Source organism: Salmo salar, chromosome 09 (genome assembly GCF_965601325.2).
Source record: "Salmo salar chromosome 09, fSalSal1, whole genome shotgun sequence".
Taxonomy (NCBI): domain Eukaryota; kingdom Metazoa; phylum Chordata; class Actinopteri; order Salmoniformes; family Salmonidae; genus Salmo; species Salmo salar.
Genome location: NC_138299.1, coordinates 97857710 through 97881063, shown reverse-complemented (window position 1 = coordinate 97881063; position 23354 = coordinate 97857710). Strand labels below are relative to the sequence as shown.

Genomic DNA, 23354 nt, shown 5'->3' with positions numbered 1-23354 from the left:
ATAGACATAACAGATATGGATGGTTATGAATAGACATAACAGATATGGATGGTTATGAATAGACATAACAGATATGGGTGGTTATGAATAGACATAACAGATATGGATGGTTATGAATAGACATAACAGATATTCATGGCTATGAATAGACATAACAGATATTCATGGCTATGAATAGACATAACAGATATGGATGGTTATGAATAGACATAACAGATATGGATGGTTATGAATAGACATAACAGATATGGGTGGTTATGAATAGACATAACAGATATGGATGGTTATGAATAGACATAACAGATATTCATGGCTATGAATAGACATAACAGATATTCATGGCTATGAATAGACATAACAGATATGGATGGTTATGAATAGACATAACAGATATGGATGGTTATGAATAGACATAACAGATATGGGTGGTTATGAATAGACATAACAGATATGGATGGTTATGAATAGACATAACAGATATTCATGGCTATGAATAGACATAACAGATATTCATGGCTATGAATAGACATAACAGATATGGATGGTTATGAATAGACATAACAGATATGGATGGTTATGAATAGACATAACAGATATGGATGGTTATGAATAGACATAACAGATATGGATGGTCATGAATAAACATAACAGATATGGATGGTTATGAATAGATATAACAGATATGAATGTATGGTTATGAATAGATATAACAGATATGGATGGTTATGAATAGACAACAGATATGGATGGTTATGAATAGACATAACAGATATGGATGGTTATGAATAGACATAACAGATATGGATGGCTATGAATAGACATAACAGATATGGATGGTTATGAATAGACATAACAGATATGGATGGTTATGAATAGACATAACAGATATTCATGGCCATGAATAGACATAACAGATATGGATGGTTATGAATAGACATAACAGATATGGATGGTTATGAAGAGACATAACAGATATGGATGGTTATGAATAGACATAACAGATATGGATGGTTATGAACAAACATAACAGATATGGATGGTTATGAATAGACATAACAGATATGGATGGTTATGAATAGACATAACAGATATGGATGGTTATGAATAGACATAACAGATATTCATGGCTATGAATAGACATAACAGATATGGATGGTTATGAATAGACATAACAGATATGGATGGTTATGAAGAGACATAACAGATATGGATGGTTATGAATAGACATAACAGATATGGATGGTTATGAACAGACATAACAGATATGGATGGTTATGAATAGACATAACAGATATGGATGGTTATGAATAGACATAAAATATATGGATGGTTATGAATAGACATAACAGATATGGATGGTTATGAATAGACATAACAGATATGGATGTCATGAATAGACATAACAGATATGGATGGTTATGAATAGACATAACAGATATGGATGTCATGAATAGACATAACAGATATGGATGGTTCTGAATAGACATAACAGATATGGATGGTTATGAATAGACATAACAGATATGGATGGTTATGAATAGACATAACAGATATGGATGGCTATGAATAGACATAACAGATTTGGATGGTTATGAATAGACATAACAGATATGGATGGTTATGAATAGACATAACAGATATTCATGGCTATGAATAGACATAACAGATATGAATGGTTGTGAATAGACAACAGATATGGATGGTTATGAATAGACATAACAGATATGAACGGATGGTTATGAATAGATATAAGAGATATGAATGGATGGGTATGAATAGATATAACAGATTTGAATGGCTGGGTATGAATAGATATAACAGATATTAATGGGTATGAATAGATATAACAGATTTGAATGGATGGGTATGGATAGATATAACAGATATTAATGGGTATGAATAGCTATAACAGATATTAATGGGGTTGGGAATGAAAAGTTAGTTAGAGTGTTTTAAAACGTATTTTGACCATAGCTGAGAGATGTTGCTCACTCACTAAAACCAGATGTGACTCACCCAGGTTTTGATCTCTATGGCCAGATGCAGTAGGATTGTGAATAAAGACACAGTGTTAATAGGAGTTCCAAACGTGTAGATGTCTATGTCTGATCCATGGTAGGTCTGGAAAAGTGACAATTAACTCATTATATTTGAAAACGTTTTGAAAACGTTATTGTCCACTGAAATTGACAAATTATACAAGCTATTAGAGGTGACTCTACAGTTTTTCAAGTGTCATTCTTACCCAAAATGGAATGAAGAAGCAAACCAGACTTTGATAGAAGGCGTCCAGCATGGCGATCCAAAATGTGAAGTGATTATATCCCTGAAATCAGAAACACACATTTAAACCTAAAGAGATATGCAATAAAGTACTCATCTATTTACAGATATTCCACATTGGGGTCTCACCACCAATACTAGTATCGACACAGCAAGCATCTTCTCACCGATAGAAATTAGTTGTGACACCCTGACCTTTGACCCCTAACCCCTGACCCCTTAAACACTGACCTCTGACCCTTGGCCACTCCTGTACAGCTCTGGGAGGCCCAGCAGCGTCTCCGTGGCAAAGTTTCTGTCCATCACGCCGAACATGATGGGCGGGGCGGAGGTGAAGAAGAGGTTGAAGAAGATTATCAGCCAGATGTCAATCATGGACGTCCCCGAGAAACCACAGTAGAACTGGTACCAGAAGAGGAGGTTCACATAGGTCTGGGGATAGAACATAGAGTTAAGGTTAGAGTTAGGGATAGGGTTAAGGGTTAAGGGTTAGGGTTTGGATCAGGGCCATGCCAGAGAAACCACAGTAGAACTGGTACCAGAAGAGGAGGTTCACATAGGTCTGGGGATAGAACATAGAGTTAAGGTTAGAGTTAGGGATAGGGTTAAGGGTTAAGGGTTAGGGTTTGGATCAGGGCCATGCCAGAGAAACCACAGTAGAACTGGTACCAGAAGTGGAAGTTGACATAGGTCTGGGGGACAGATTAGAAATGGCACAAAGTCCTTACTGGACCTTGAACCAATAAGAAGAAGAATAATTGACATGGAAGAGATTGTAAGGAGCCTATCAACACAAGTGTTTAGATTGGTGTTATGCATTGGTGGTGGATGGATGTGGTGAAATGCCCACCACATTCTTGTAGAAAAAGTAGATGGCCATGTTAGCTAGTCTTCTGTAACACCAGTGTCCATGGGCCAGGAGCAGCTTCTTCATGTGTTTAAAACAGGAGATGGAGAAGTCACTGGCCATGACAGCCTGCAGACAGAAGATAAACAGAAAAACATGATTGTATTTTTAAATTAAACATTACAATTTGGAAGTTTAGTTCAAATGAGGACTAGAATATATCCAAATAAAACCTAAATAAAATCAAACACACACAGCCCCTTCAACATGTGTTTGGTTGAGTTTAGAATGACAGAGAATCAAAATCTTTCTTAACCTGGTCCCAGATGTGTTTGTGCTGTCTTGCCAAATCATATGGTCATTGTCAAGACAGCACAAACAGATCTGGGACCAGGCTATGTCAGAGAATCTTTAGAGTAAAAGCCCTGACGCAAACCTGCATGCCCTCCTGTCCTGATATACCGATGCCGACATCAGCTGCTTGGATCATGTTCACGTCACTCGCACCGTCTCCTGAAGCAATCCAGTGGTGATAGACAGAAAGGATCAGCTATACTTAGATTGACTTTAAAACCGCAAAACTATAGACACTAAAGGGGATATCTACAGACATTCTAAACCCTTCCTAAACCTAAACCAGTCAAGGGGAACATTTGGTCACAGAACTGTTTTAGTTTACAATACATTACACTTTCTTATCTTGACTTCTCATGGATCCATCTTGGGGATCTCTTACCTATAGCCAGGGTCATGACCTTCAGTCTCTCCCTAACCACCTTAACCACGGTGCTCTTCTGTAAAGGTGTGACCCTGCAGCACAGCACAGAGCGGCAGCTCCGAGCTAGCTCCACAAACCGCTCCACCAGGTCTGACTCCAGAGCCATGCCCAAGGTATGCCCATCAATCACCAGGCCAATGGAGGGACTGGGGTCCCCTGGAGCTCCTGGACCTACATACTGCCTCACCTCTTCAAGAGTACAGTCCAGTGTGGACGCACACACTGCCTGGAAAACACATTATACAGTTGGTTGTTATTTGTTGGCTGTTATTTGTAGGTTTGCTGTTATTTGTAGGCTGTTATTTGTTGGCTGGCTGTTATTTGTAGGTTTGCTGTTATTTGTTGGCTGTTATTTGTTGGCTGGCTGTTATTTGTAGGTTGGCTGTTATTTGTAGGTTGGCTGTTATTTGTAGATTTGCTGTTATTTGTTGGCTGTTATTTATTGGCTGGCTGTTATTTGTAGGTTGGCTGTTATTTGTAGGTTGGCTGTTATTTGTAGATTTGCTGTGGAGTTCTGGAAATCAGTTTGTCATTGTATTACGCTGTATTACGGGGGTTTAGATTGTTTATTACAAAACATATGCTACTCCCCAGTCTGTTCATAAGAAAGTGCTGTTTATTTCCTACGAGGGTTGAATATGATAACTGTGATCATGCCTTGGCTGTGTATTGGTGTATTACACCTTTGATTAGATCTGTAAGCAGGTTTAATATTGTTCTGGGGGTAATTCCTCCTGTAAGCAGGTTTAATATTGTTCTAGGGGGTAATTCCTCCTGTAAGCAGGTTTAAAATTGTTCTAGGGGTAATTCCTCCTGTAAGCAGGTTTAAAATTGTTCTAGGGGTAATTCCTCCTGTAAGCGGGTTTAATATTGTTCTAAGGGTAATTCCTCCTGTAAGCAGGTTAAAATTGTTCTAGGGGTAATTCCTCCTGTAAGCAGGTTTAATATTGTTCTAGGGGGTAATTCCTCCTGTAAGCAGGTTTAATATTGTTCTAGGGGGTAATTCCTCCTGTAAGCAGGTTTAAAATTGTTCTAGGGGGTAATTCCTCCTGTAAGCAGGTTTAATATTGTTGTAGGGGTAAATCCTCCTGTAAGCAGGTTAAATATTGTTCTAGGGGTAATTCCTCCTGTAAGCAGGTTTAATATCGTTCTAGGGGTAATTCCTCCCATCCATCATCAATATGTTGCCCCACCTGAGAGTGGCATGGCAGCACTTGTAGAGACAGAATGTCTCCACACACACACACACACAAACACACACACACACACACACACACACACACACACACACACACACACACACACACACACACACACACACACACACACACACACACACACACACACACACACACACACACACACACACACACAGAGTTGAGCGCTGATGAGTAATTTCTGCTCAGTCTATTTGAAGCAGAGGGATGATTAGATAGACAGGATGTTATGAAGGAGCTCCACTTCCTCCATCTCTCTCCTCCCTCTCTCTCGCTCTCTCTCTCTCTCTCTCTCCTCTCTCTCTCTCTCCTCTCTCTATCTCCTCCCTTTATCTCTCCTCCCTCTCTTGCCTCTCTCTCTCCTCTCTCTCTCCTCTCTCTCGCTCTCTCTCTCCTCCCCTCTCTATCTCTCCTCCCCCTCTCTCTCTCCTCTCTCTCTCTCTCTCTCTCTCTCTTCTCTCTCTCCTCTCTCTCTCTCTCTCCTCTCTCTCTCCCCTCTTGCCTCTCTCTCCTCTCTCTCCTCTCTCTCTCGCTCTCCTCTCTCTCTCTCCTCTCTCTCTCTCGCTCCTCTCTCTCTCCTCTCTCTCCTCTCTCTCGCTCTCCTCTCTCTCTCCTCTCTCTCCTCTCTCTCCTCTCTCTCGCTCTCCTCTCTCTCTCTCCTCTCTCTCTCCCCTCTCTCTCCTCTCTTGCCCCCCTCTCTCTCTCTCTCTCTCTCTCTCTCTCTCTCTCTCTCTCTCTCTCTCTCTCTCTCTCTCTCTCTCTCCTCCAAAGAGCCAGGAGATCTTTAATGACCACAGAGGAGCACAGACTAACATCCAACATTGCATTTTTGACTCTGTGTCTTAGATGGAAATGTGAAGATTTGACCTTTTGATGAAATATCAATGTGGTTTAAAAGCTTCGGCCAATTAAATCAGGGCTTGGGAGGGAGGAAGACAAAAAGGTAGAGAGAGACAAAAAGTGCAAGAGAGAGAGACAGACATGCCAGACTGTCTGCAGCTAACTGTCTGCAGCTAATTGTCTGCTCCACTCAGTGCTTTAGAGAGGACAGGAGAGAAGAGGGGAGATGGCTAAGTGGAATGAATACTAACAAACTTAATACTGTACATCCTGATCCACAGGGGAATACTGTACAGTGCAGTCTGGGCTGCTGGATTGATGGAATACTGTACAGTGCAGTCTGGGCTGCTGGATAGATAGAATACTGTACAGTGCAGTCTGGGCTGCTGGATAGATAGAATACTGTACAGTGCAGTCTGGGCTGCTGGATTGATGGAATACTGTACAGTGCAGTCTGGGCTGCTGGATAGATAGAATACTGTACAGTGCAGTCTGGGCTGCTGGATAGATAGAATACTGTACAGTGCAGTCTGGGCTGCTGGATAGATAGAATACTGTACAGTGCAGTCTGGGCTGCTGGATTGATGGAATACTGTACAGTGCAGTCTGGGCTGCTGGATAGATAGAATACTGTACAGTGCAGTCTGGGCTGCTGGATAGATGGAATACTGTACAGTGCAGTCTGGGCTGCTGGATAGATAGAATACTGTACAGTGCAGTCTGGGCTGCTGGATAGATAGAATACTGTACAGTGCAGTCTGGGCTGCTGGATAGATAGAATACTGTACAGTGCAGTCTGGGCTGCTGGATAGATGGAATACTGTACAGTGCAGTCTGGGCTGCTGGATAGATGGAATACTGTACAGTGCAGTCTGGGCTGCTGGATAGATTGAATAGGAGCAGCAGCTTTCCGCCCTGGCTGCCCAGGAACTGTGGAAATAGGATGTTCTATCAAAACTCATTACACTTCGAACCTGTTACTCTAATACCAAGACAGCAGTAAGAGGAAGCTGTGCCATGAAGGTGCTTGTTTCAACGAATCTCACAGAAACAGATGCGCAACAGTAGACCATGTAATTTGTAAGGAAATGACGGACTTCAACTAGAGTAAACGTCCCCCAGTGATGTGAACTGAACTGCAGAGCTCATCCAAATCAATCACTGTCCATCCGTCCCTACCTTGTCTGTGTGTGTGTGTGTGTGTGTGTCCAGTACCTTGTTGTTGGTGTTCGTGTTGATGACCAGATCTCCCTGGTCCAGGAGCAGGTAGGTGTGTGTGTGTGTGTGTGTGTGTGTGTGTGTGTGTGTGGGGGGGGGCGTGCATGTGTGGTTCCCTACCTTGTTGTTGGTTCTCATGTTGATAACTAGATCTCCCTGGTCCAGCAGCCTGCAGGTGTAGGCGATGTTGACGGCTGTCTCAGGCTTGTCCCCTGTCAGAACCCACACCTGGATCCCTGCCTCTCTCAGGGCCGTGATGGTGTCAGGAACACTGTCCTGCAGACGGTCCTCTATACCCGTGGCCCCTGGGGAACAAACACACGTCCACGGAGGTGACAGTGATGTTGGATTTATTTAGGACCAGGCTACGCAAATAAGGATGCAGTCACAGACAGACAGACAGACAGACAGACAGACAGACAGACAGACAGACAGACAGACAGACAGACAGACAGACAGACAGACAGACAGACAGACAGACAGACAGACAGACAGACAGACAGACAGACAGACAGACAGACAGACAGACAGACAGACAGACAGGCAGTCAGGCAGTCAGACAGGCAGATGCACACCCACCTAGCAGAGTGAGGTGTGTCTCCAGGTGTGTTGCTGTCTCCATAAGGAGTTCCTCTCTGTTGTTGATGGTAGCCACAGCATCCTGTCTCACCAGGGACCAGTCCTCATTGGCCTTCTTACTAAGTACCTGGAATGCACACACACACACACACACACACACACACACACACACACACACACACACACACACACACACACACACACACACACACACACACACCCCCCCCCCCCTCACGCACACACACCCGCGCGCACACACACACGCGCGCACACACACACCCCGAGAGAGTGGTGAGACGGGCAGACCAAAACACAAGCCCAACTTTAACATTTGTTTATTCAGTAAACAAAGAAGAAATGAAATAATAACTTAAATCAACATACTAAATCACTAGCTACAGTAATCAACATCTACTAAATCACTAGCTACAGTAAATCAACATAACTACTAAATCACTAGCTACAGTAAATCAACACTACTAAATCACTAGCTACAGTAAATCAACACTACTAAATCACTAGCTACAGTAAATCAACATAACTACTAAATCACTAGCTACAGTAAATCAACACTAATAAATCACTAGCTACAGTAAATCAACACTACTAAATCACTAGCTACAGTTGTCACGTCCTGACCATAGTAAGATGTTATTTTCTATGGTAGAGTAGGTCAGGGCGTGACAGGGGGTGTTTTGTGTTTTTCTATGTTTTCTCTATCTATGTTTAGTTCTTGTTTTCTATTTCGATGTTGTTGTTTTTTGGGATGATCTCCAATTAGAGGCAGCTGGTCCTCGTTGTCTCTAATTGGAGATCATACTTAAGTAGGTTTTTTTTTCCACCTGTGTTTGTGGGTAGTTGTCTTCTGTTTAGTCTATGTATCTGACAGAACGGTGCGCTTTCGGTTTTCTCTTTGTTATTTTGTCTTAGTGTTTTTGTGTTAAAATAAACATTCATCATGAGCAATCAACACGATGCGCTTTGGTCCCCTCTCTACGACAGCCGTTACAACAGTAAATCAACATAACTACTGAATCACTAGCTACAGTAAATCAACATAACTACTAAATCACTAGCTACAGTAAATGAACATCACTACTAAATCACTAGCAACAGTAAATCAACACTACTAAATCACTAGCTACAGTAAATCAACACAACTACTAAATCACTAGCTACAGTAAATCAACACAACTACTAAATCACTAGCTACAGTAAATCAACACAACTACTAAATCACTAGCTACAGTAAATCAACACAACTACTAAATCACTAGCTACAGTAAATTAACATAACTACTAAATCACTAGCTACAGTAAATCAACACTACGAAATCACTAGCTACAGTAAATCAACACTACTAAATCACTAGCTACAGTAAATCAACACTACTAAATCACTAGCTACAGTAAATCAACACAACTACTAAATCACTAGCTACAGTAAATCAACACTACTAAATCACTAGCAACAGTAAATCAACACTACTAAATCACTAGCTACAGTAAATCAACAGTACTAAATCACTAGCTACAGTAAATCAACACTACTAAATCACTAGCTACAGTAAATCAACACTACTAAATCACTAGCTACAGTAAATCAACACTACTAAATCACTAGCTACAGTAAATCATGCACCAGGTACCAGTCCTCATAGGCCCTCCCTGTCACACACCACCCCAGGAGAGAGGGATACGGAAAAAGGGATGAAGAGAGAGACGCAAACCAAACACTAACAGATGTATATGAAGCAGACAAAATGCACACAACTAACTTGGTCATACAATCATCACACTGTCATTGTACTTATTGGCTACTTAGACATGTCTCTAAATGTGTCTGGCGGTGTGGGCTCACCTTCTTTGCCAAACAGAGGGTACGTAGTCCTTCCTTGGCGTACCAGTCAAGGTGTTTTTGAGTGCTTGCAGGTATATTCTTATGGCTCCCCTCCATTCTGTTCTCTGTGGAGAGAACAAAATAATTACTGAAAGTGATGTCATGACCCAGGTAACATCTCATTGTACCTGTACTAAAGTGGAAATCTGGTCCTGTATAACCCAGGTAACATCTCATTGTACCTGTGCTAAAGTGATAATGTGGTCCTGTATAACCCAGGTAATATCTCATTGTACCTGTACTAAAGTGATAATGTGGTCCTGTATAACCCAGCTAATATCTCATTGTACCTGTACTAAAGTGGTAATGTGGTCCTGTATAACCCAGGTAATATCTCATTGTAACTGTACTAAAGTGATAATGTGGTCCTGTATAACGCAGGTAATATCTCATTGTAACTGTACTAAAGTGGTAATGTGGTCCAGTATAACCCAGGTAATATCACATTGTAACTGTACTAAAGTGGTAATGTGGTCCTGTATAACCCAGGTAATATCTCATTGTAACTGTACTAAAGTGGTAATGTAACTGTACTAAAGTGGAAATGTGGTCCTGTATAACCCAGGTAATATCTCATTGTAACTGTACTAATGTGGTAATGTAACTGTACTAAAGTGATAATGTGGTCCTGTATAACCCAGGTAATATCTCATTGTACCTGTACTAAAGTGGTAATGTAACTGTACTAAAGTGATAATGTGGTCCTCTATAACCCAGGTAATATCTCATTGTACCTGTACTAAAGTGGTAATGTAACTGTACTAAAGTGGTAATGTGGTCCTGTATAACCCAGGTAATATCTCATTGTAACTGTACTAAAGTGGTAATGTGGTCCTGTATAACCCAGGTAATATCTCATTGTACCTGTACTAAAGTGGTAATGTAACTGTACTAAAGTGATAATGTGGTCCTGTATAACCCAGGTAATATCTCATTGTACCTGTACTAAAGTGATAATGTGGTCCTGTATAACCCAGGTAATATCTCATTGTAACTGTACTAAAGTGATAATGTGGTCCTGTATAACCCAGGAAATATCTCATTGTACCTGTACTAAAGTGGTAATGTAACTGTACTAAAGTGGTAATGTGGTCCTGTATAACCCAGGTAATATCTCATTGTAACTGTACTAAAGTTGTAATGTGGTCCTGTATAACCCAGGCAATATCTCATTGTACCTGCACTAAAGTGATAATGTGGTCCTGTATAAACCAGGTAATATCACATTGTACCTGTACTAAAGTGGTAATGTGGTCCTGTATAACCCAGGTAATATCTCATTGTACCTGTACTAAAGTGGTAATGTGGTCCTGTATAACCCAGGTAATATCTCATTGTACCTGTACTAAAGTGATAATGAGGTCCTGTATAACCCAGGTAATATCTCATTGTACCTGTACTAAAGTGATAATGTGGTCCTGTATAATCCAGGTAATATCTCATTGTACCTGTACTAAAGTGATAATGTGGTCCTGTATAACCCAGGTAATATCTCATTGTAACTGTACTAAAGTGATAATGTGGTCCTGTATAACCCAGGTAATATCTCATTGTACCTGTACTAAAGTGGTAATGTGGTCCTGTATAACCCAGGCAATATCTCATTGTACCTGCACTAAAGTGATAATGTGGTCCTGTATAACCCAGGTAATATCACATTGTACCTGTACTAAAGTGGTAATGTGGTCCTGTATAACCCAGCAAATATCTCATTGTACCTGTACTAAAGTGGTAATGTGGTCCTGTATAACCCAGGTAATATCTCATTGTACCTGTACTAAAGTGATAATGAGGTCCTGTATAACCCAGGTAATATCTCATTGTACCTGTACTAAAGTGATAATGTGGTCCTGTATAATCCAGGTAATATCTCATTGTACCTGTACTAAAGTGATAATGTGGTCCTGTATAACCCAGGTAATATCTCATTGTACCTGTACTAAATTGATAATGTGGTCCTGTATAACCCAGGTAATATCTCATTGTACCTGTACTAAAGTGATAATGAGGACCTTTATAACCCAGGTAATATCTCATTGTACCTGTACTAAAGTGATAATGTGGTCCTGTATAACCCAGGTAATATCTCATTGTAACTGTACTAAAGTGATAATGTGGTCCTGTATAACCTAGGTACTATCTCATTGTACCTGTACTAAAGTGGTAATGTGGTCCTGTATAACCCAGGTAATATCTCATTGTACCTGTACTAAAGTAGAAATGTGGTCCTGTATAACCCATGTAATATCTCATTGTAACTGTACTAAAGTGGTAATGTAACTGTACTAAAGTGGAAATGTGGTCCTGTATAACCCAGGTAATATCTCATTGTAACTGTACTAAAGTGGTAATGTAACTGTACTAAAGTGATAATGTGGTCCTGTATAACCCAGGTAATATCTCATTGTACCTGTACTAAAGTGGTAATGTAACTGTACTAAAGTGATAATGTGGTCCTGTATAACCCAGGTAATATCTCATTGTACCTGTACTAAAGTGGTAAAGTAACTCTACTAAAGTGGTAATGTGGTCCTGTATAACCCAGGTAATATCTAATTGTAACTGTACTAAAGTGGTAATGTGGTCCTGTATAACCCAGGTAATATCTCATTGTACCTGTACTAAAGTGGTAATGTAACTGTACTAAAGTGATAATGTGGTCCTGTATAACCCAGGTAATATCTCATTGTAACTGTTCTAAAGTGGTAATGTAACTGTACTAAAGTGATAATGTGGTCCTGTATAACCCAGGTAATATCTCATTGTACCTGTACTAAAGTGGTAATGTAACTGTACTAAAGTGATAATGTGGTCCTGTATAACCCAGGTAATATCTCATTGTACCTGTACTAAAGTGGTAATGTAACTGTACTAAAGTGGTAATGTGGTCCTGTATAACCCAGGTAATATCTCATTGTAACTGTACTAAAGTGGTAATGTGGTCCTGTACAACCCAGGTAATATCTCATTGTACCTGTACTAAAGTGATAATGTGGTCCTGTATAACCCAGGTAATATCTCATTGTAACTGTACTAAAGTGGTAATGTGGTCCTGTATAACCCAGGTAATATCTCCTTGTACCTGTACTAAAGTGGAAATGTGGTCCTGTATAACCCAGGTAATATCTCATTGTAACTGTACTAAAGTGGAAATGTGTTCCTGTTTGCCACAGTTGATAGAACATGGCTCTTGCAACGCCAAGAGTCGTGGGTTGAATTCCCACTGTGGCCACCCATACATAAAATGTATGCACACGCAAGTCGTTTTGGGTAAAAGTGTCTGCTAAATGGTGTATGTACTATGTTGTATTATGATATATAATTCTATAATGATATTAGTTTATCCTGATCACATGACCTGACCAGGTAACTGTGTCTGAAGGGCCCAGAATGTTTCTCTAATCAGGTCACATGATGAAGATATAATAGTTTACAAGCACCTGTTATATTTAACAGTACCATACAGTACCATACAGTACCATACAGCACCATGCAGTACCATATAGAACCATCTAGTACCATACAGTACCATACAGAACCACACAGAACCATACAGTAACATACAGTACCATACAGCACCATGCAGTACCATACAGTACCATACAGAACCACACAGAACCATACAGTAACATACAGTACCATACAGCACCATACAGCACCATACAGTACCATACAGAACCATGCAGTACCATATAGAACCATCCAGTACCATACAGCAACATGCAGTAACATACAGTAACATACAGCACCATGCAGCACTATGCAGCACCATACAGTACCTTACAGTGCCATACAGTACCATACAGCACCATACAGTACTATATAGCACCATACAGTACCATACAGTACTTATAAGCCTACCTGCATATGGAGTCTCTAAAAGCTCCATCATTGTGTAGTCCGCCCCTTTGGTATACATCACTATCTCCCTGGTGATTGGATGACACAACACCACCGACATCCTCTTCCTGATGGGGTCAAAGGTCAGGGTGTCCAGCACCTGATAGGTCAGCTCTTGCCCGTGAGGTAACCTCACTGTGACGCTGTCTGGGGTACGGGCCAATAGGGTGAAGCCGTACGCCTTGGCAGCGTACACCAGCGCTGCCTCATCTGGACTCTCTGCCTCGTAGCATAGCTGATCAGCAGTGTCCACTACCAGCCCAGGTCTGGGGATGTTGGCTGGGGTAGAGACAGAGACAGAGAGACAGAGAGAGACAGAGAGAGACAGAGACAGAGACAGCGAGTGACAGAGACAGAGAGACAGAGACAGAGAGAGAGAGACAGAGACAGAGACAGAGACAGAGAGACAGAGACAGAGAGAGAGAGACAGAGAGAGACAGCGAGTGACAGAGACAGAGACAGAGAGAGAGACAGAGACAGAGACAGAGACAGAGACAGAGAGACAGAGACAGAGAGACAGACAGAGAGTGACAGAGAGTGACAGAGACAGAGAGACAGAGAGAGACAGAGACAGAGAGACAGAGAGAGACAGAGACATAGACATTGACAGTGTCGTGTTAGATCAACACTTAGCTATTTATCTGGTTAGCTGATTGTGATTATAATTCACTTCCAGAGGCATGTGTCTTTCAATGCCTTTATAGGTGTCAGTGTTGTAGATTTGTGTAGTTTTAGTGTTGCAACTCTATCAATATAATTTGTACTTGCTGTTTTTTGTGCACTAGTTCTGAGACTATAAGAGTTATATTAAACAACACTGAGTTGTTCTCTCCCTCTACCCACCCTTGGTGTTGGTCTGGCTGGCCTGCCCCTCTGCGATGGTGTGGTGGTGGTTAGCCACATGGCTGTTGACTGGGCCAGAGAGGCTGCTGTTGGTGTTGTCCAGATCCTCCTTCTCAGTCATGGGCTGCCAGGAGCGGATAGTGTGAAGTAGAGAAGACATCTTCCTTACCAAGGACTGGAGGAGGTCCACAGAGCTCTGGGAGAGAGAGGGACTCGGACACCCACTAGCCTAGGGAAAGAATGGATTGTGGCTTTTTTATATAGTGCTACACTGTTTTTTTTGTAAAAGATTCAAAGTGCTGAAGCAGTAAACCTGGCACTTGGCTTTTTGTAATGCAGTCCATAATAAACTGACAGGAATATCAGTAACATGTCACCTTGAGTGAACTATAAGTCCAATGGTTAAATGCTTAGCAGTGGTGTAAAGTACTTAAGTAAAAATACTTTTTTGGGTATCTGTACTTTATTTATATTTTTGAAAACGTTTACTTTTATTTCACTACATTCCTAAAGAAAATAATGTAATTTTATGCAAGTAGCATTTTACGGGGTGACTTTCACTTTTACTTGAATCATTTTCTATTTTAAGGTATCTTTACTTTTACTGAAGTATGAGAATTTAGTACTTTTTCTACCACTGGTCTAATGAGACCATGAGGAAAATGTGTTCTGATCATCCAATCAACAACTCCGGTCTGCCTGTCATTGCACCACAAGGGGCACGCCCACTTAACCAATAGGAATTACTGTTTTGACCTTCCCATTCTGAGTTCATGGGACAGCCCGCCGGCCTCTCTCGTACTTCCCCGACACAATCAGGAACTCTTGGTAATCAAATTAACGAGGGCGTATCTCCCCATGCCGTGCCATGCCAAGTGTGTGTGTGTGTGTGTGTGTGTGTGTGTGTGTGTGTGTGTGTGTGTGTGTGTGTGTGTGTGTGTGTGTGTGTGTGTGTGTGTGTGTGTGTGTGTGTGTGTGTGTGTGTGTGTGTGTGTGTGTGTGTGTGTGTGTGTGTGGTTAATTTAGTAAAAAGGGACCTAAACATTTTGTCTGGAGCCTCAAAGAGCAATTAGGTAAATTAACACTGACCACTGATGAGAGAGAAGGAGAACGTTTTGGCCAACAACGTTTCCAGCGAGGACAGAGCACGTATATAATGCAAGATAAATTTGAGAAGCAGATAGATAAAGAGGCAGACTAATTTAATTGATGGCTCTGCTGAAATACATAAATTGGATTTCTCTTCACTGCGTACCTCACTGTTCCTACTACCAAATATCTGGACTGCAGGGCAGTACTATAGCCTTACTACCAGATATCTGGACTGCAGGGCAGTACTACAGCCTTACTGTCAGATATCTGGACTGCAGGGCAGTGCTATAGCCTTACTGCCAGATATCTGGACTGCAGGGCAGTGCTATAGCCTTACTGCCAGATATTTGGACTGCAGGGCAGTTCTACAGCCTTACTGCCAGATATCTGGACTGCAGGGCAGTACTACAGCCTTACTGTCAGATATCTGGACTGCAGGGCAATGCTATAGCCTTACTGCCAGATATTTGGACTGCAGGGCAGTGCTATAGCCTTACTGTCAGATATCTGGACTGCAGGGCAGTACTACAGCCTTACTGCCAGATATCTGGACTGCAGGGCAGTACTATAGCCTTACTGCCAGATATCTGGACTGCAGGGCAGTGCCATAGCCTTACTGTCAGATATCTGGACTGCAGGGCAGAACTCTACCCTACAGATATCCTATAAGTATAATGTACTTCCTAGAAATTCTGTTCTGGTAAAATTGCACATTTTCAACCATCAGGATCTGTCACGAAGGCAGCCTTTAATTTAGGAAGGTTTAATATTATAATCAAGATCAAATATTGATATATAACCTGGGGTCTTAGAAGTTGAGGTTACAAAACCATCTCCCTCTCTCCCTCCTTTCCTCCCCCTCTTCCTCCACTCCTCCTCCTTGCTTCTCCTCCTTCCCTCTTCTGCATCCCATCTCCCTCTCTCCCTCCTTTCCTCCCCCTCTTACTCCACACCTCCTCCTCGCTTCTCCTCCTTCCCTCCTCTGCATCCCATCTCCCTCTCTCCCCCTTTTCCTCCCCCTCTTCCTCCACTCTTCCTCCTCGCTTCTCCTCCTTCCCTCCTCTGTATCCCATCTCCCTCTCTCCCCCCTTTCCTCCGCCTCTTCCTCCACTCTTCCTCCTCGCTTCTCCTCCTTCCCTCCTCTGTATCCCATCTCCCTCTCTCCCTCCTTTCCTCCCCCTCTTCCTCCACTCCTCCTCCTCGCTTCACCTCCTTCCCTCCTCTGCATCCCATCTTCCTCTCTCCCCATTTTCTCCCCCTCTTCCTCCTCGCTTCTCCTCCTTCCCTCCTCCGCATCCCATCTTCCTGTCTCCTACAACAAGTCAGGGTCACAGTGAAGAGAAGAGAACGGAGGAGAGGAACGGAACACTTGGAACAGAGCACGACTCACTCTCCGTCTTTGAGCCTGAGCCCGCGTTGCCGTGGAAACCACCACCGTGTTGCAGACAGCAAGAGCCAGGAAGAAGTCAAGGTAGAGATCTGTTTCCTGGCAGCCACCAGGCCCGTCACCACCACCTCTCAGAACACGCTGAAGTAGCTTTCTGTCTGGCACCACCTCTGTTTCCTGTACACAGAAAGGACAGGGGGACAGAATGAAACACCATACTGTTTCACTGTACCTCTATGGGACGGGGTTGGTTATAAAAGTGTTAATGCAGTATGGGCTGTGGAGTACAGTGCCTTCAGAAAGGTTTTTCCAAATGTTTTTGAGTTACAGCCTAAATTTAAAATTGATTCAATAGAGTATTTTTTGTCATTTTTTTTGTCACTACCCCCACAATGTCAAAGGAAATATGTTTGCTGCTACCTACTGCTACCTACTGCTGCTACCAACTGCTGCTACCTACTGCTGCTGTCTACTGCTATCTACTGCTGCTACCTACTGCTGCTATCTACTGCTATCTACTGCTGCTACCTACTGCTGCTACCTACTGCTGCTCTCTACTGGTATCTACTGCTGCTATCTACTGCTGCTATCTACTGCTGCTACCTACTGCTGCTACCTACTGCTGCTATCTACTGCTGCTATCTACTGCTGCTACCTACTGCTGCTATCTACTGCTGCTACCTACTGCTGCTATCTACTGCTGGTACCTACTACTGCTATCTACTGCTGCTACCTACTGCTGCTATCTACTGCTGCTATCTACTACTATCTACTGCTGCTATCTACTGCTGCTATCTACTGCTGCTACCTACTGCTGCTATCTACTGCTGCTACCTACTGCTGCTATCTACTGCTGCTATCTACTGCTGCCAGCTACTGCTGCTATCTACTGCTGCTATCTACTACTATCTACTGCTGCTACCTACTGCTGCTATCTACTGCTGCTATCTACTGCTGCTACCTACTGCTGCTATCTACTGCTGCTATCTACTGCTGCTACCTACTGCTGCTACCTACTGCTGCTACCTACTGCTGCTATCTACTGCTGCTACCTACTGCTGCTACCTGCTGCTGCTATCTACTGCTGCTATCTACTACTGCTGCTACCTACTGCTGCTATCTACTGCTGCTACCTAATGCTGCTACCTACTGCTGCTACCTACTGCTGCTACCAACTGCTGCTACCTACTGCTGCTACCTACTACTATCTACTGCTGCTATCTACTGCTATCTACTGCTGCTACCTACTGCTGCTACCTACTGCTGCTATCTACTGCGGCTACCTACTGCTGCTACCAACTGCTGCTACCTACTGCTGCTACCTACTACTATCTACTGCTGCTATCTACTACTACCTACTGCTGCTACCTACTGCTGCTATCTACTGCTGCTACCTACTGCTGCTACCTACTGTTGCTACCTACTGCTACCTAATGCTGCTATCTACTGCTGCTATCTACTACTACCTACTGCTGCTACCTACTGCTGCTATCTACTATTATCTACTGCTGCTACCTACTGCTGCTATCTACTACTACCTACTGCTGCTACCTACTGCTGCTATCTACTGCTGCTACCTACTGCTGCTACCTACTGCTGCGACCTACTGCTGCTATCTACTGCTGCTACCTACTGCTGCTATCTACTGCTGCTACCTACTGCTGCTACCTACTGTTGCTACCTACTGCTACCTAATGCTGCTATCTACTGCTGCTATCTACTACTACCTACTGCTGCTACCTACTGCTGCTATCTACTATTATCTACTGCTGCTACCTACTGCTGCGACCTACTGCTGCTATCTACTGCTGCTACCTACTGCTGCTATCTACTACTATCTACTGCTGCTACCTACTGCTGCTAGCTACTGCTGCTATCTACTGCTGCTATCTACTGCTGCTATCTACTACTACCTACTGCTGCTACCTACTGCTGCTATCTACTACTATCTACTGCTGCTACCTACTGCTGCTATCTACTGCTGCTACCTATTGCTGCTATCGACTGCTGCTATCTACTGCTGCTATCTGCTACTACCTACTGCTGCTACTTACTGCTGCTATCTACTACTCTCTACTGCTGCTACCTACTGGTGCTACATACTGCTGCTATCTACTGCTGCTATCTATTACTACCTACTGCTGCTACCTACTGCTGCTATCTACTACTATCTACTGCTGCTACCTACTGCTGCTACCTACTGCTGCTACCTACTGCTGCTATCTACTGCTGCTACCTACTGCTGCTATCTACTACTATCTACTGCTGCTATCTACTGCTGCTATCTACTGCTGCTACCTACTGCTGCTACCTACTGCTGCTGCCTACTGCTGCTACCTACTGCTGCTATCTACTGATGCTGCCTACTGCTGCTACCTACTGCTGCTATCTACTGTTGCTATCTACTGCTGCTATCTGCTGCTACCTACTGCTGCTACCTACTGCTGCTATCTACTGCTGCTATCTACTGCTGCTATCTACTACTATCTACTGCTGCTACCTACTACTGCTATCTACTGCTGCTATCTACTGCTGCTACCTACTGCTGCTATCTACTGCAGCTATCTACTGCTGCTACCTACTGCTGCTACCTACTGCTGCTACCTACTGTTGCTACCTACTGCTGCTATCTACTGCTGCTGCCTACTGCTGCTACCTACTGCTGCTATCTACTGCTGCTATCTACTGCTGCTACCTACTGTTGCTACCTACTGCTGCTATCTACTGCTGCTACCTACTGCTGCTGCCTACTGCTGCTACCTACTGCTGCTATCTACTGCTGCTATCTACTGCTGCTATCTACTGCTGCTATCTACTGCTGCTATCTACTTCTATCTACTGCTGCTACCTACTGCTGCTACCTACTGCTGCCATCTACTGCTGCTATCTACTACTATCTACTGCTGCTACCTACTGCTGCTATCTACTGCTGCTATCTACTACTATCTACTGCTACTATCTACTGCTGCTATCTACTACTATCTACTGCTACTATCTACTGCTGCTATCTACTACTATCTACTGCTACTATCTACTGCTGCTATCTACTACTATCTACTGCTGCTATCTACTGCTGCTACCTACTGCTGCCATCTACTGCTGCTATCTACTGCTGCTATCTACTACTATCTACTGCTGCTATCTACTGCTGCTATCTACTGCTGCTATCTACTGCTGCTATCTACTGCTACCTACTGCTGCTACCTACTGCTGCTATCTACTGCTGCCATCTACTGCTGCCATCTACTGCTGCTACCTACTGCTGCTACCTACTGCTGCTACCTACTGCTGTCATCTACTGCTGCTATCTACTACTATCTACTGCTGCTATCTACTGCTGCTACCTACGGCTGCTACCTACTGCTGCTATCTACTGCTGCTGTCTACTGCTGCTACCTACTGCTGCCATCTATTGCTGCTATCTACTGCTACCTACTGCTGCTAGCTACTGCTGCTATCTACTGCTGCTATCTACTGCTGCTATCTACTGCTACCTACTGCTGCTACCTACTGCTGCTACCTACTGCTGCTATCTACTGCTGCCATCTACTGCTGATATCTACTGCTACCTACTGCTGTTACCTACTGCTGCTACCTACTGCTGCTAGCTACTGCTGCTATCTACTGCTACCTACTGCTGCTACCTACTGCTGCTACCTACTACTGCTGCTATCTACTGCTGCCATCTACTGCTGCTATCTACTGCTACCTACTGCTGCTACCTACTGCTACCTACTGCTGCTGCCTTCTGCTGCTACCTACTGCTGCTACCTACTGCTGCTATCTACTGCTGCTGCCTACTGCTGCTTTCTACTGCTGCTACCTACTGCTGCTACCTACTGCTGCTATCTACTGCTGTATCTACTGCTGCTATCTACTGCTGCTACCTACTGCTGCTACCTACTGCTGCTACCTACTGCTGCTATCTACTGCTGCTACCTACTGCTGCTAGCTACTGCTGCTATCTACTGCTGCCATCTACTGCTGCTATCTACTGCTGCTATCTACTGCTACCTACTGCTGCTACCAACTACTGCTGCTATCTACTGCTGCCATCTACTGCTGCCATCTACTGCTACCTACTGCTGCTACCTACTGCTGCTATCTACTGCTGTATCTACTGCTGCTAGCTACTGCTGCTATCTACTGCTGCTATCTACTGCTGCTATCTACTGCTACCTACTGCTGCTACCTAATGCTGCTACCTACTGCTGCTATCTACTGCTGCCATCTACTGCTGATATCTACTGCTACCTACTGCTGTTACCTACTGCTGCTACCTACTGCTGCTATCTACTGCTGTATCTACTGCTGCTATCTACTGCTGCTACCTACTGCTGCTACCTTCTGCTGCTACCTACTGCTGCTATCTAGTGCTGCTATCTACTGCTGCTGCCTACTGCTGCTTTCTACTGCTGCTACCTACTGCTGCTACCTACTGCTGCTATCTGCTGCTGCTACCTACTGCTGCTATCTACTGCTGCTATCTACTGCTGCTATCTACTGCTGCTACCTACTGCTGCTACCTACTGCTGCTATCTACTTCTGGTACCTACTGCTGCTACCTACTGCTGCTATCTACTGCTGCTGCCTACTGCTGCTATCTACTGCTGCTGCCTACTGTTGCTATCTACTGCTGCTGCCTACTGCTGCTTTCTACTGCTGCTGCCTACTGCTCCTATCTACTGCTGCTGCCTACTGCTGTATATCTGGATGACAATGAATACTGTATATTGTCCCCAATCGCACCCTATTCCCTACTGCTGCTGCCTACTGTTGCTATCTACTGCTGCTGCCTACTGCTGCTTTCTACTGCTGGTACCTACTGCTGCTACCTACTGCTGCTATCTACTGCTGCTGCCTACTGCTGCTATCTACTGCTGCTACCTTCTGCTGCTACCTACTGCTGCTATCTACTGCTGCTATCTACTGCTGCTGCCTACTGCTGCTTTCTACTGCTGCTACCTACTGCTGCTACCTACTGCTGCTATCTGCTGCTGCTACCTACTGCTGCTACCTACTGCTGCTATCTACTGCTGCTATCTACTGCTGCTATCTACTGCTGCTACCTACTGTTGCTACCTACTGCTGCTATCTACTGCTGCTACCTACTGCTGCTGCCTACTGCTGCTACCTACTGCTGCTATCTACTGCTGCTATCTACTACTATCTACTGCTGCTATCTACTGCTGCTATCTACTTCTATCTACTGCTGCTACCTACTGCTGCTACCTACTGCTGCCATCTACTGCTGCTATCTACTACTATCTACTGCTGCTACCTACTGCTGCTATCTACTGCTGCTATCTACTACTATCTACTGCTACTATCTACTGCTGCTATCTACTACTATCTACTGCTACTATCTACTGCTGCTATCTACTACTCTCTACTGCTGCTACCTACTGCTGCCATCTACTGCTGCTATCTACTGCTGCTATCTACTACTATCTACTGCTGCTATCTACTGCTGCTATCTACTGCTGCTATCTACTGCTACCTACTGCTGCTACCTACTGCTGCTATCTACTGCTGCCATCTACTGCTGCCATCTACTGCTGCTACCTACTGCTGCTACCTACTGCTGCTACCTACTGCTGTCATCTACTGCTGCTATCTACTACTATCTACTGCTGCTATCTACTGCTGCTACCTACGGCTGCTACCTACTGCTGCTATCTACTGCTGCTGTCTACTGCTGCTACCTACTGCTGCCATCTATTGCTGCTATCTACTGCTACCTACTGCTGCTAGCTACTGCTGCTATCTACTGCTGCTATCTACTGCTGCTATCTACTGCTACCTACTGCTGCTACCTACTGCTGCTACCTACTGCTGCTATCTACTGCTGCCATCTACTGCTGATATCTACTGCTACCTACTGCTGTTACCTACTGCTGCTACCTACTGCTGCTACCTACTGCTGCTATCTACTGCTGCTGCCTACTGCTGCTATCTACTGCTGCTGCCTACTGTTGCTATCTACTGCTGCTGCCTACTGCTGCTTTCTACTGCTGCTGCCTACTGCTGCTATCTACTGCTGCTGCCTACTGCTGTATATCTGGATGACAATGAATACTGTATATTGTCCCCAATCGCACCCTATTCCCTACGGGTCCTGGTCAAAAGTAGGCACTACTGTATATTGGGAACAAAGTGCCATTTGGGATGCATGACTAATCTGGCTCATGTTTATCGGCAATGTGATGTAATGTGATGTTAATGTGATGTTGATGTTGATGTGATGTAATGTTGATGTTGATGTTGATGTGATGTAATGTGATGTAATGTTGATGTGATGTTGATGTGATGTGATGTAATGTTGATGTGTGATGTGATGTTGATGTGATGTGATGTGTGGATGTGAGGTGTAATGTGATGTAATGTTGATGTGATGTTGATGTGATGGTGATGTGATGTAATGTTGATGTTGATGAGATGTGATGTGATGTTGATGTGATGGTGATGTT

The 23354-nt window shown here is 43.5% G+C and overlaps 1 protein-coding gene across 1 annotated transcript in view; it reads right to left on the bottom strand.

Moving 5' to 3' along the window:
* atp10b (ATPase phospholipid transporting 10B) overlaps positions 1-23354 on the bottom strand; it is a 52194-nt gene that overhangs the window by 5473 nt on the left and 23367 nt on the right. Inside the window, exons 10-21 of the mRNA XM_082955520.1 lie at positions 16888-17061; positions 14406-14634; positions 13524-13841; positions 9624-9727; positions 7763-7889; positions 7304-7488; positions 3867-4134; positions 3567-3643; positions 3134-3259; positions 2515-2715; positions 2246-2326; positions 2017-2121 (exon numbers count right to left, since the gene is read on the bottom strand). Of these exons, the coding sequence (XP_082811646.1) occupies positions 2017-2121; positions 2246-2326; positions 2515-2715; positions 3134-3259; positions 3567-3643; positions 3867-4134; positions 7304-7488; positions 7763-7889; positions 9624-9727; positions 13524-13841; positions 14406-14634; positions 16888-17061 (1995 nt within the window). The remainder of the gene's footprint in view (positions 1-2016; positions 2122-2245; positions 2327-2514; positions 2716-3133; positions 3260-3566; positions 3644-3866; positions 4135-7303; positions 7489-7762; positions 7890-9623; positions 9728-13523; positions 13842-14405; positions 14635-16887; positions 17062-23354) is intronic.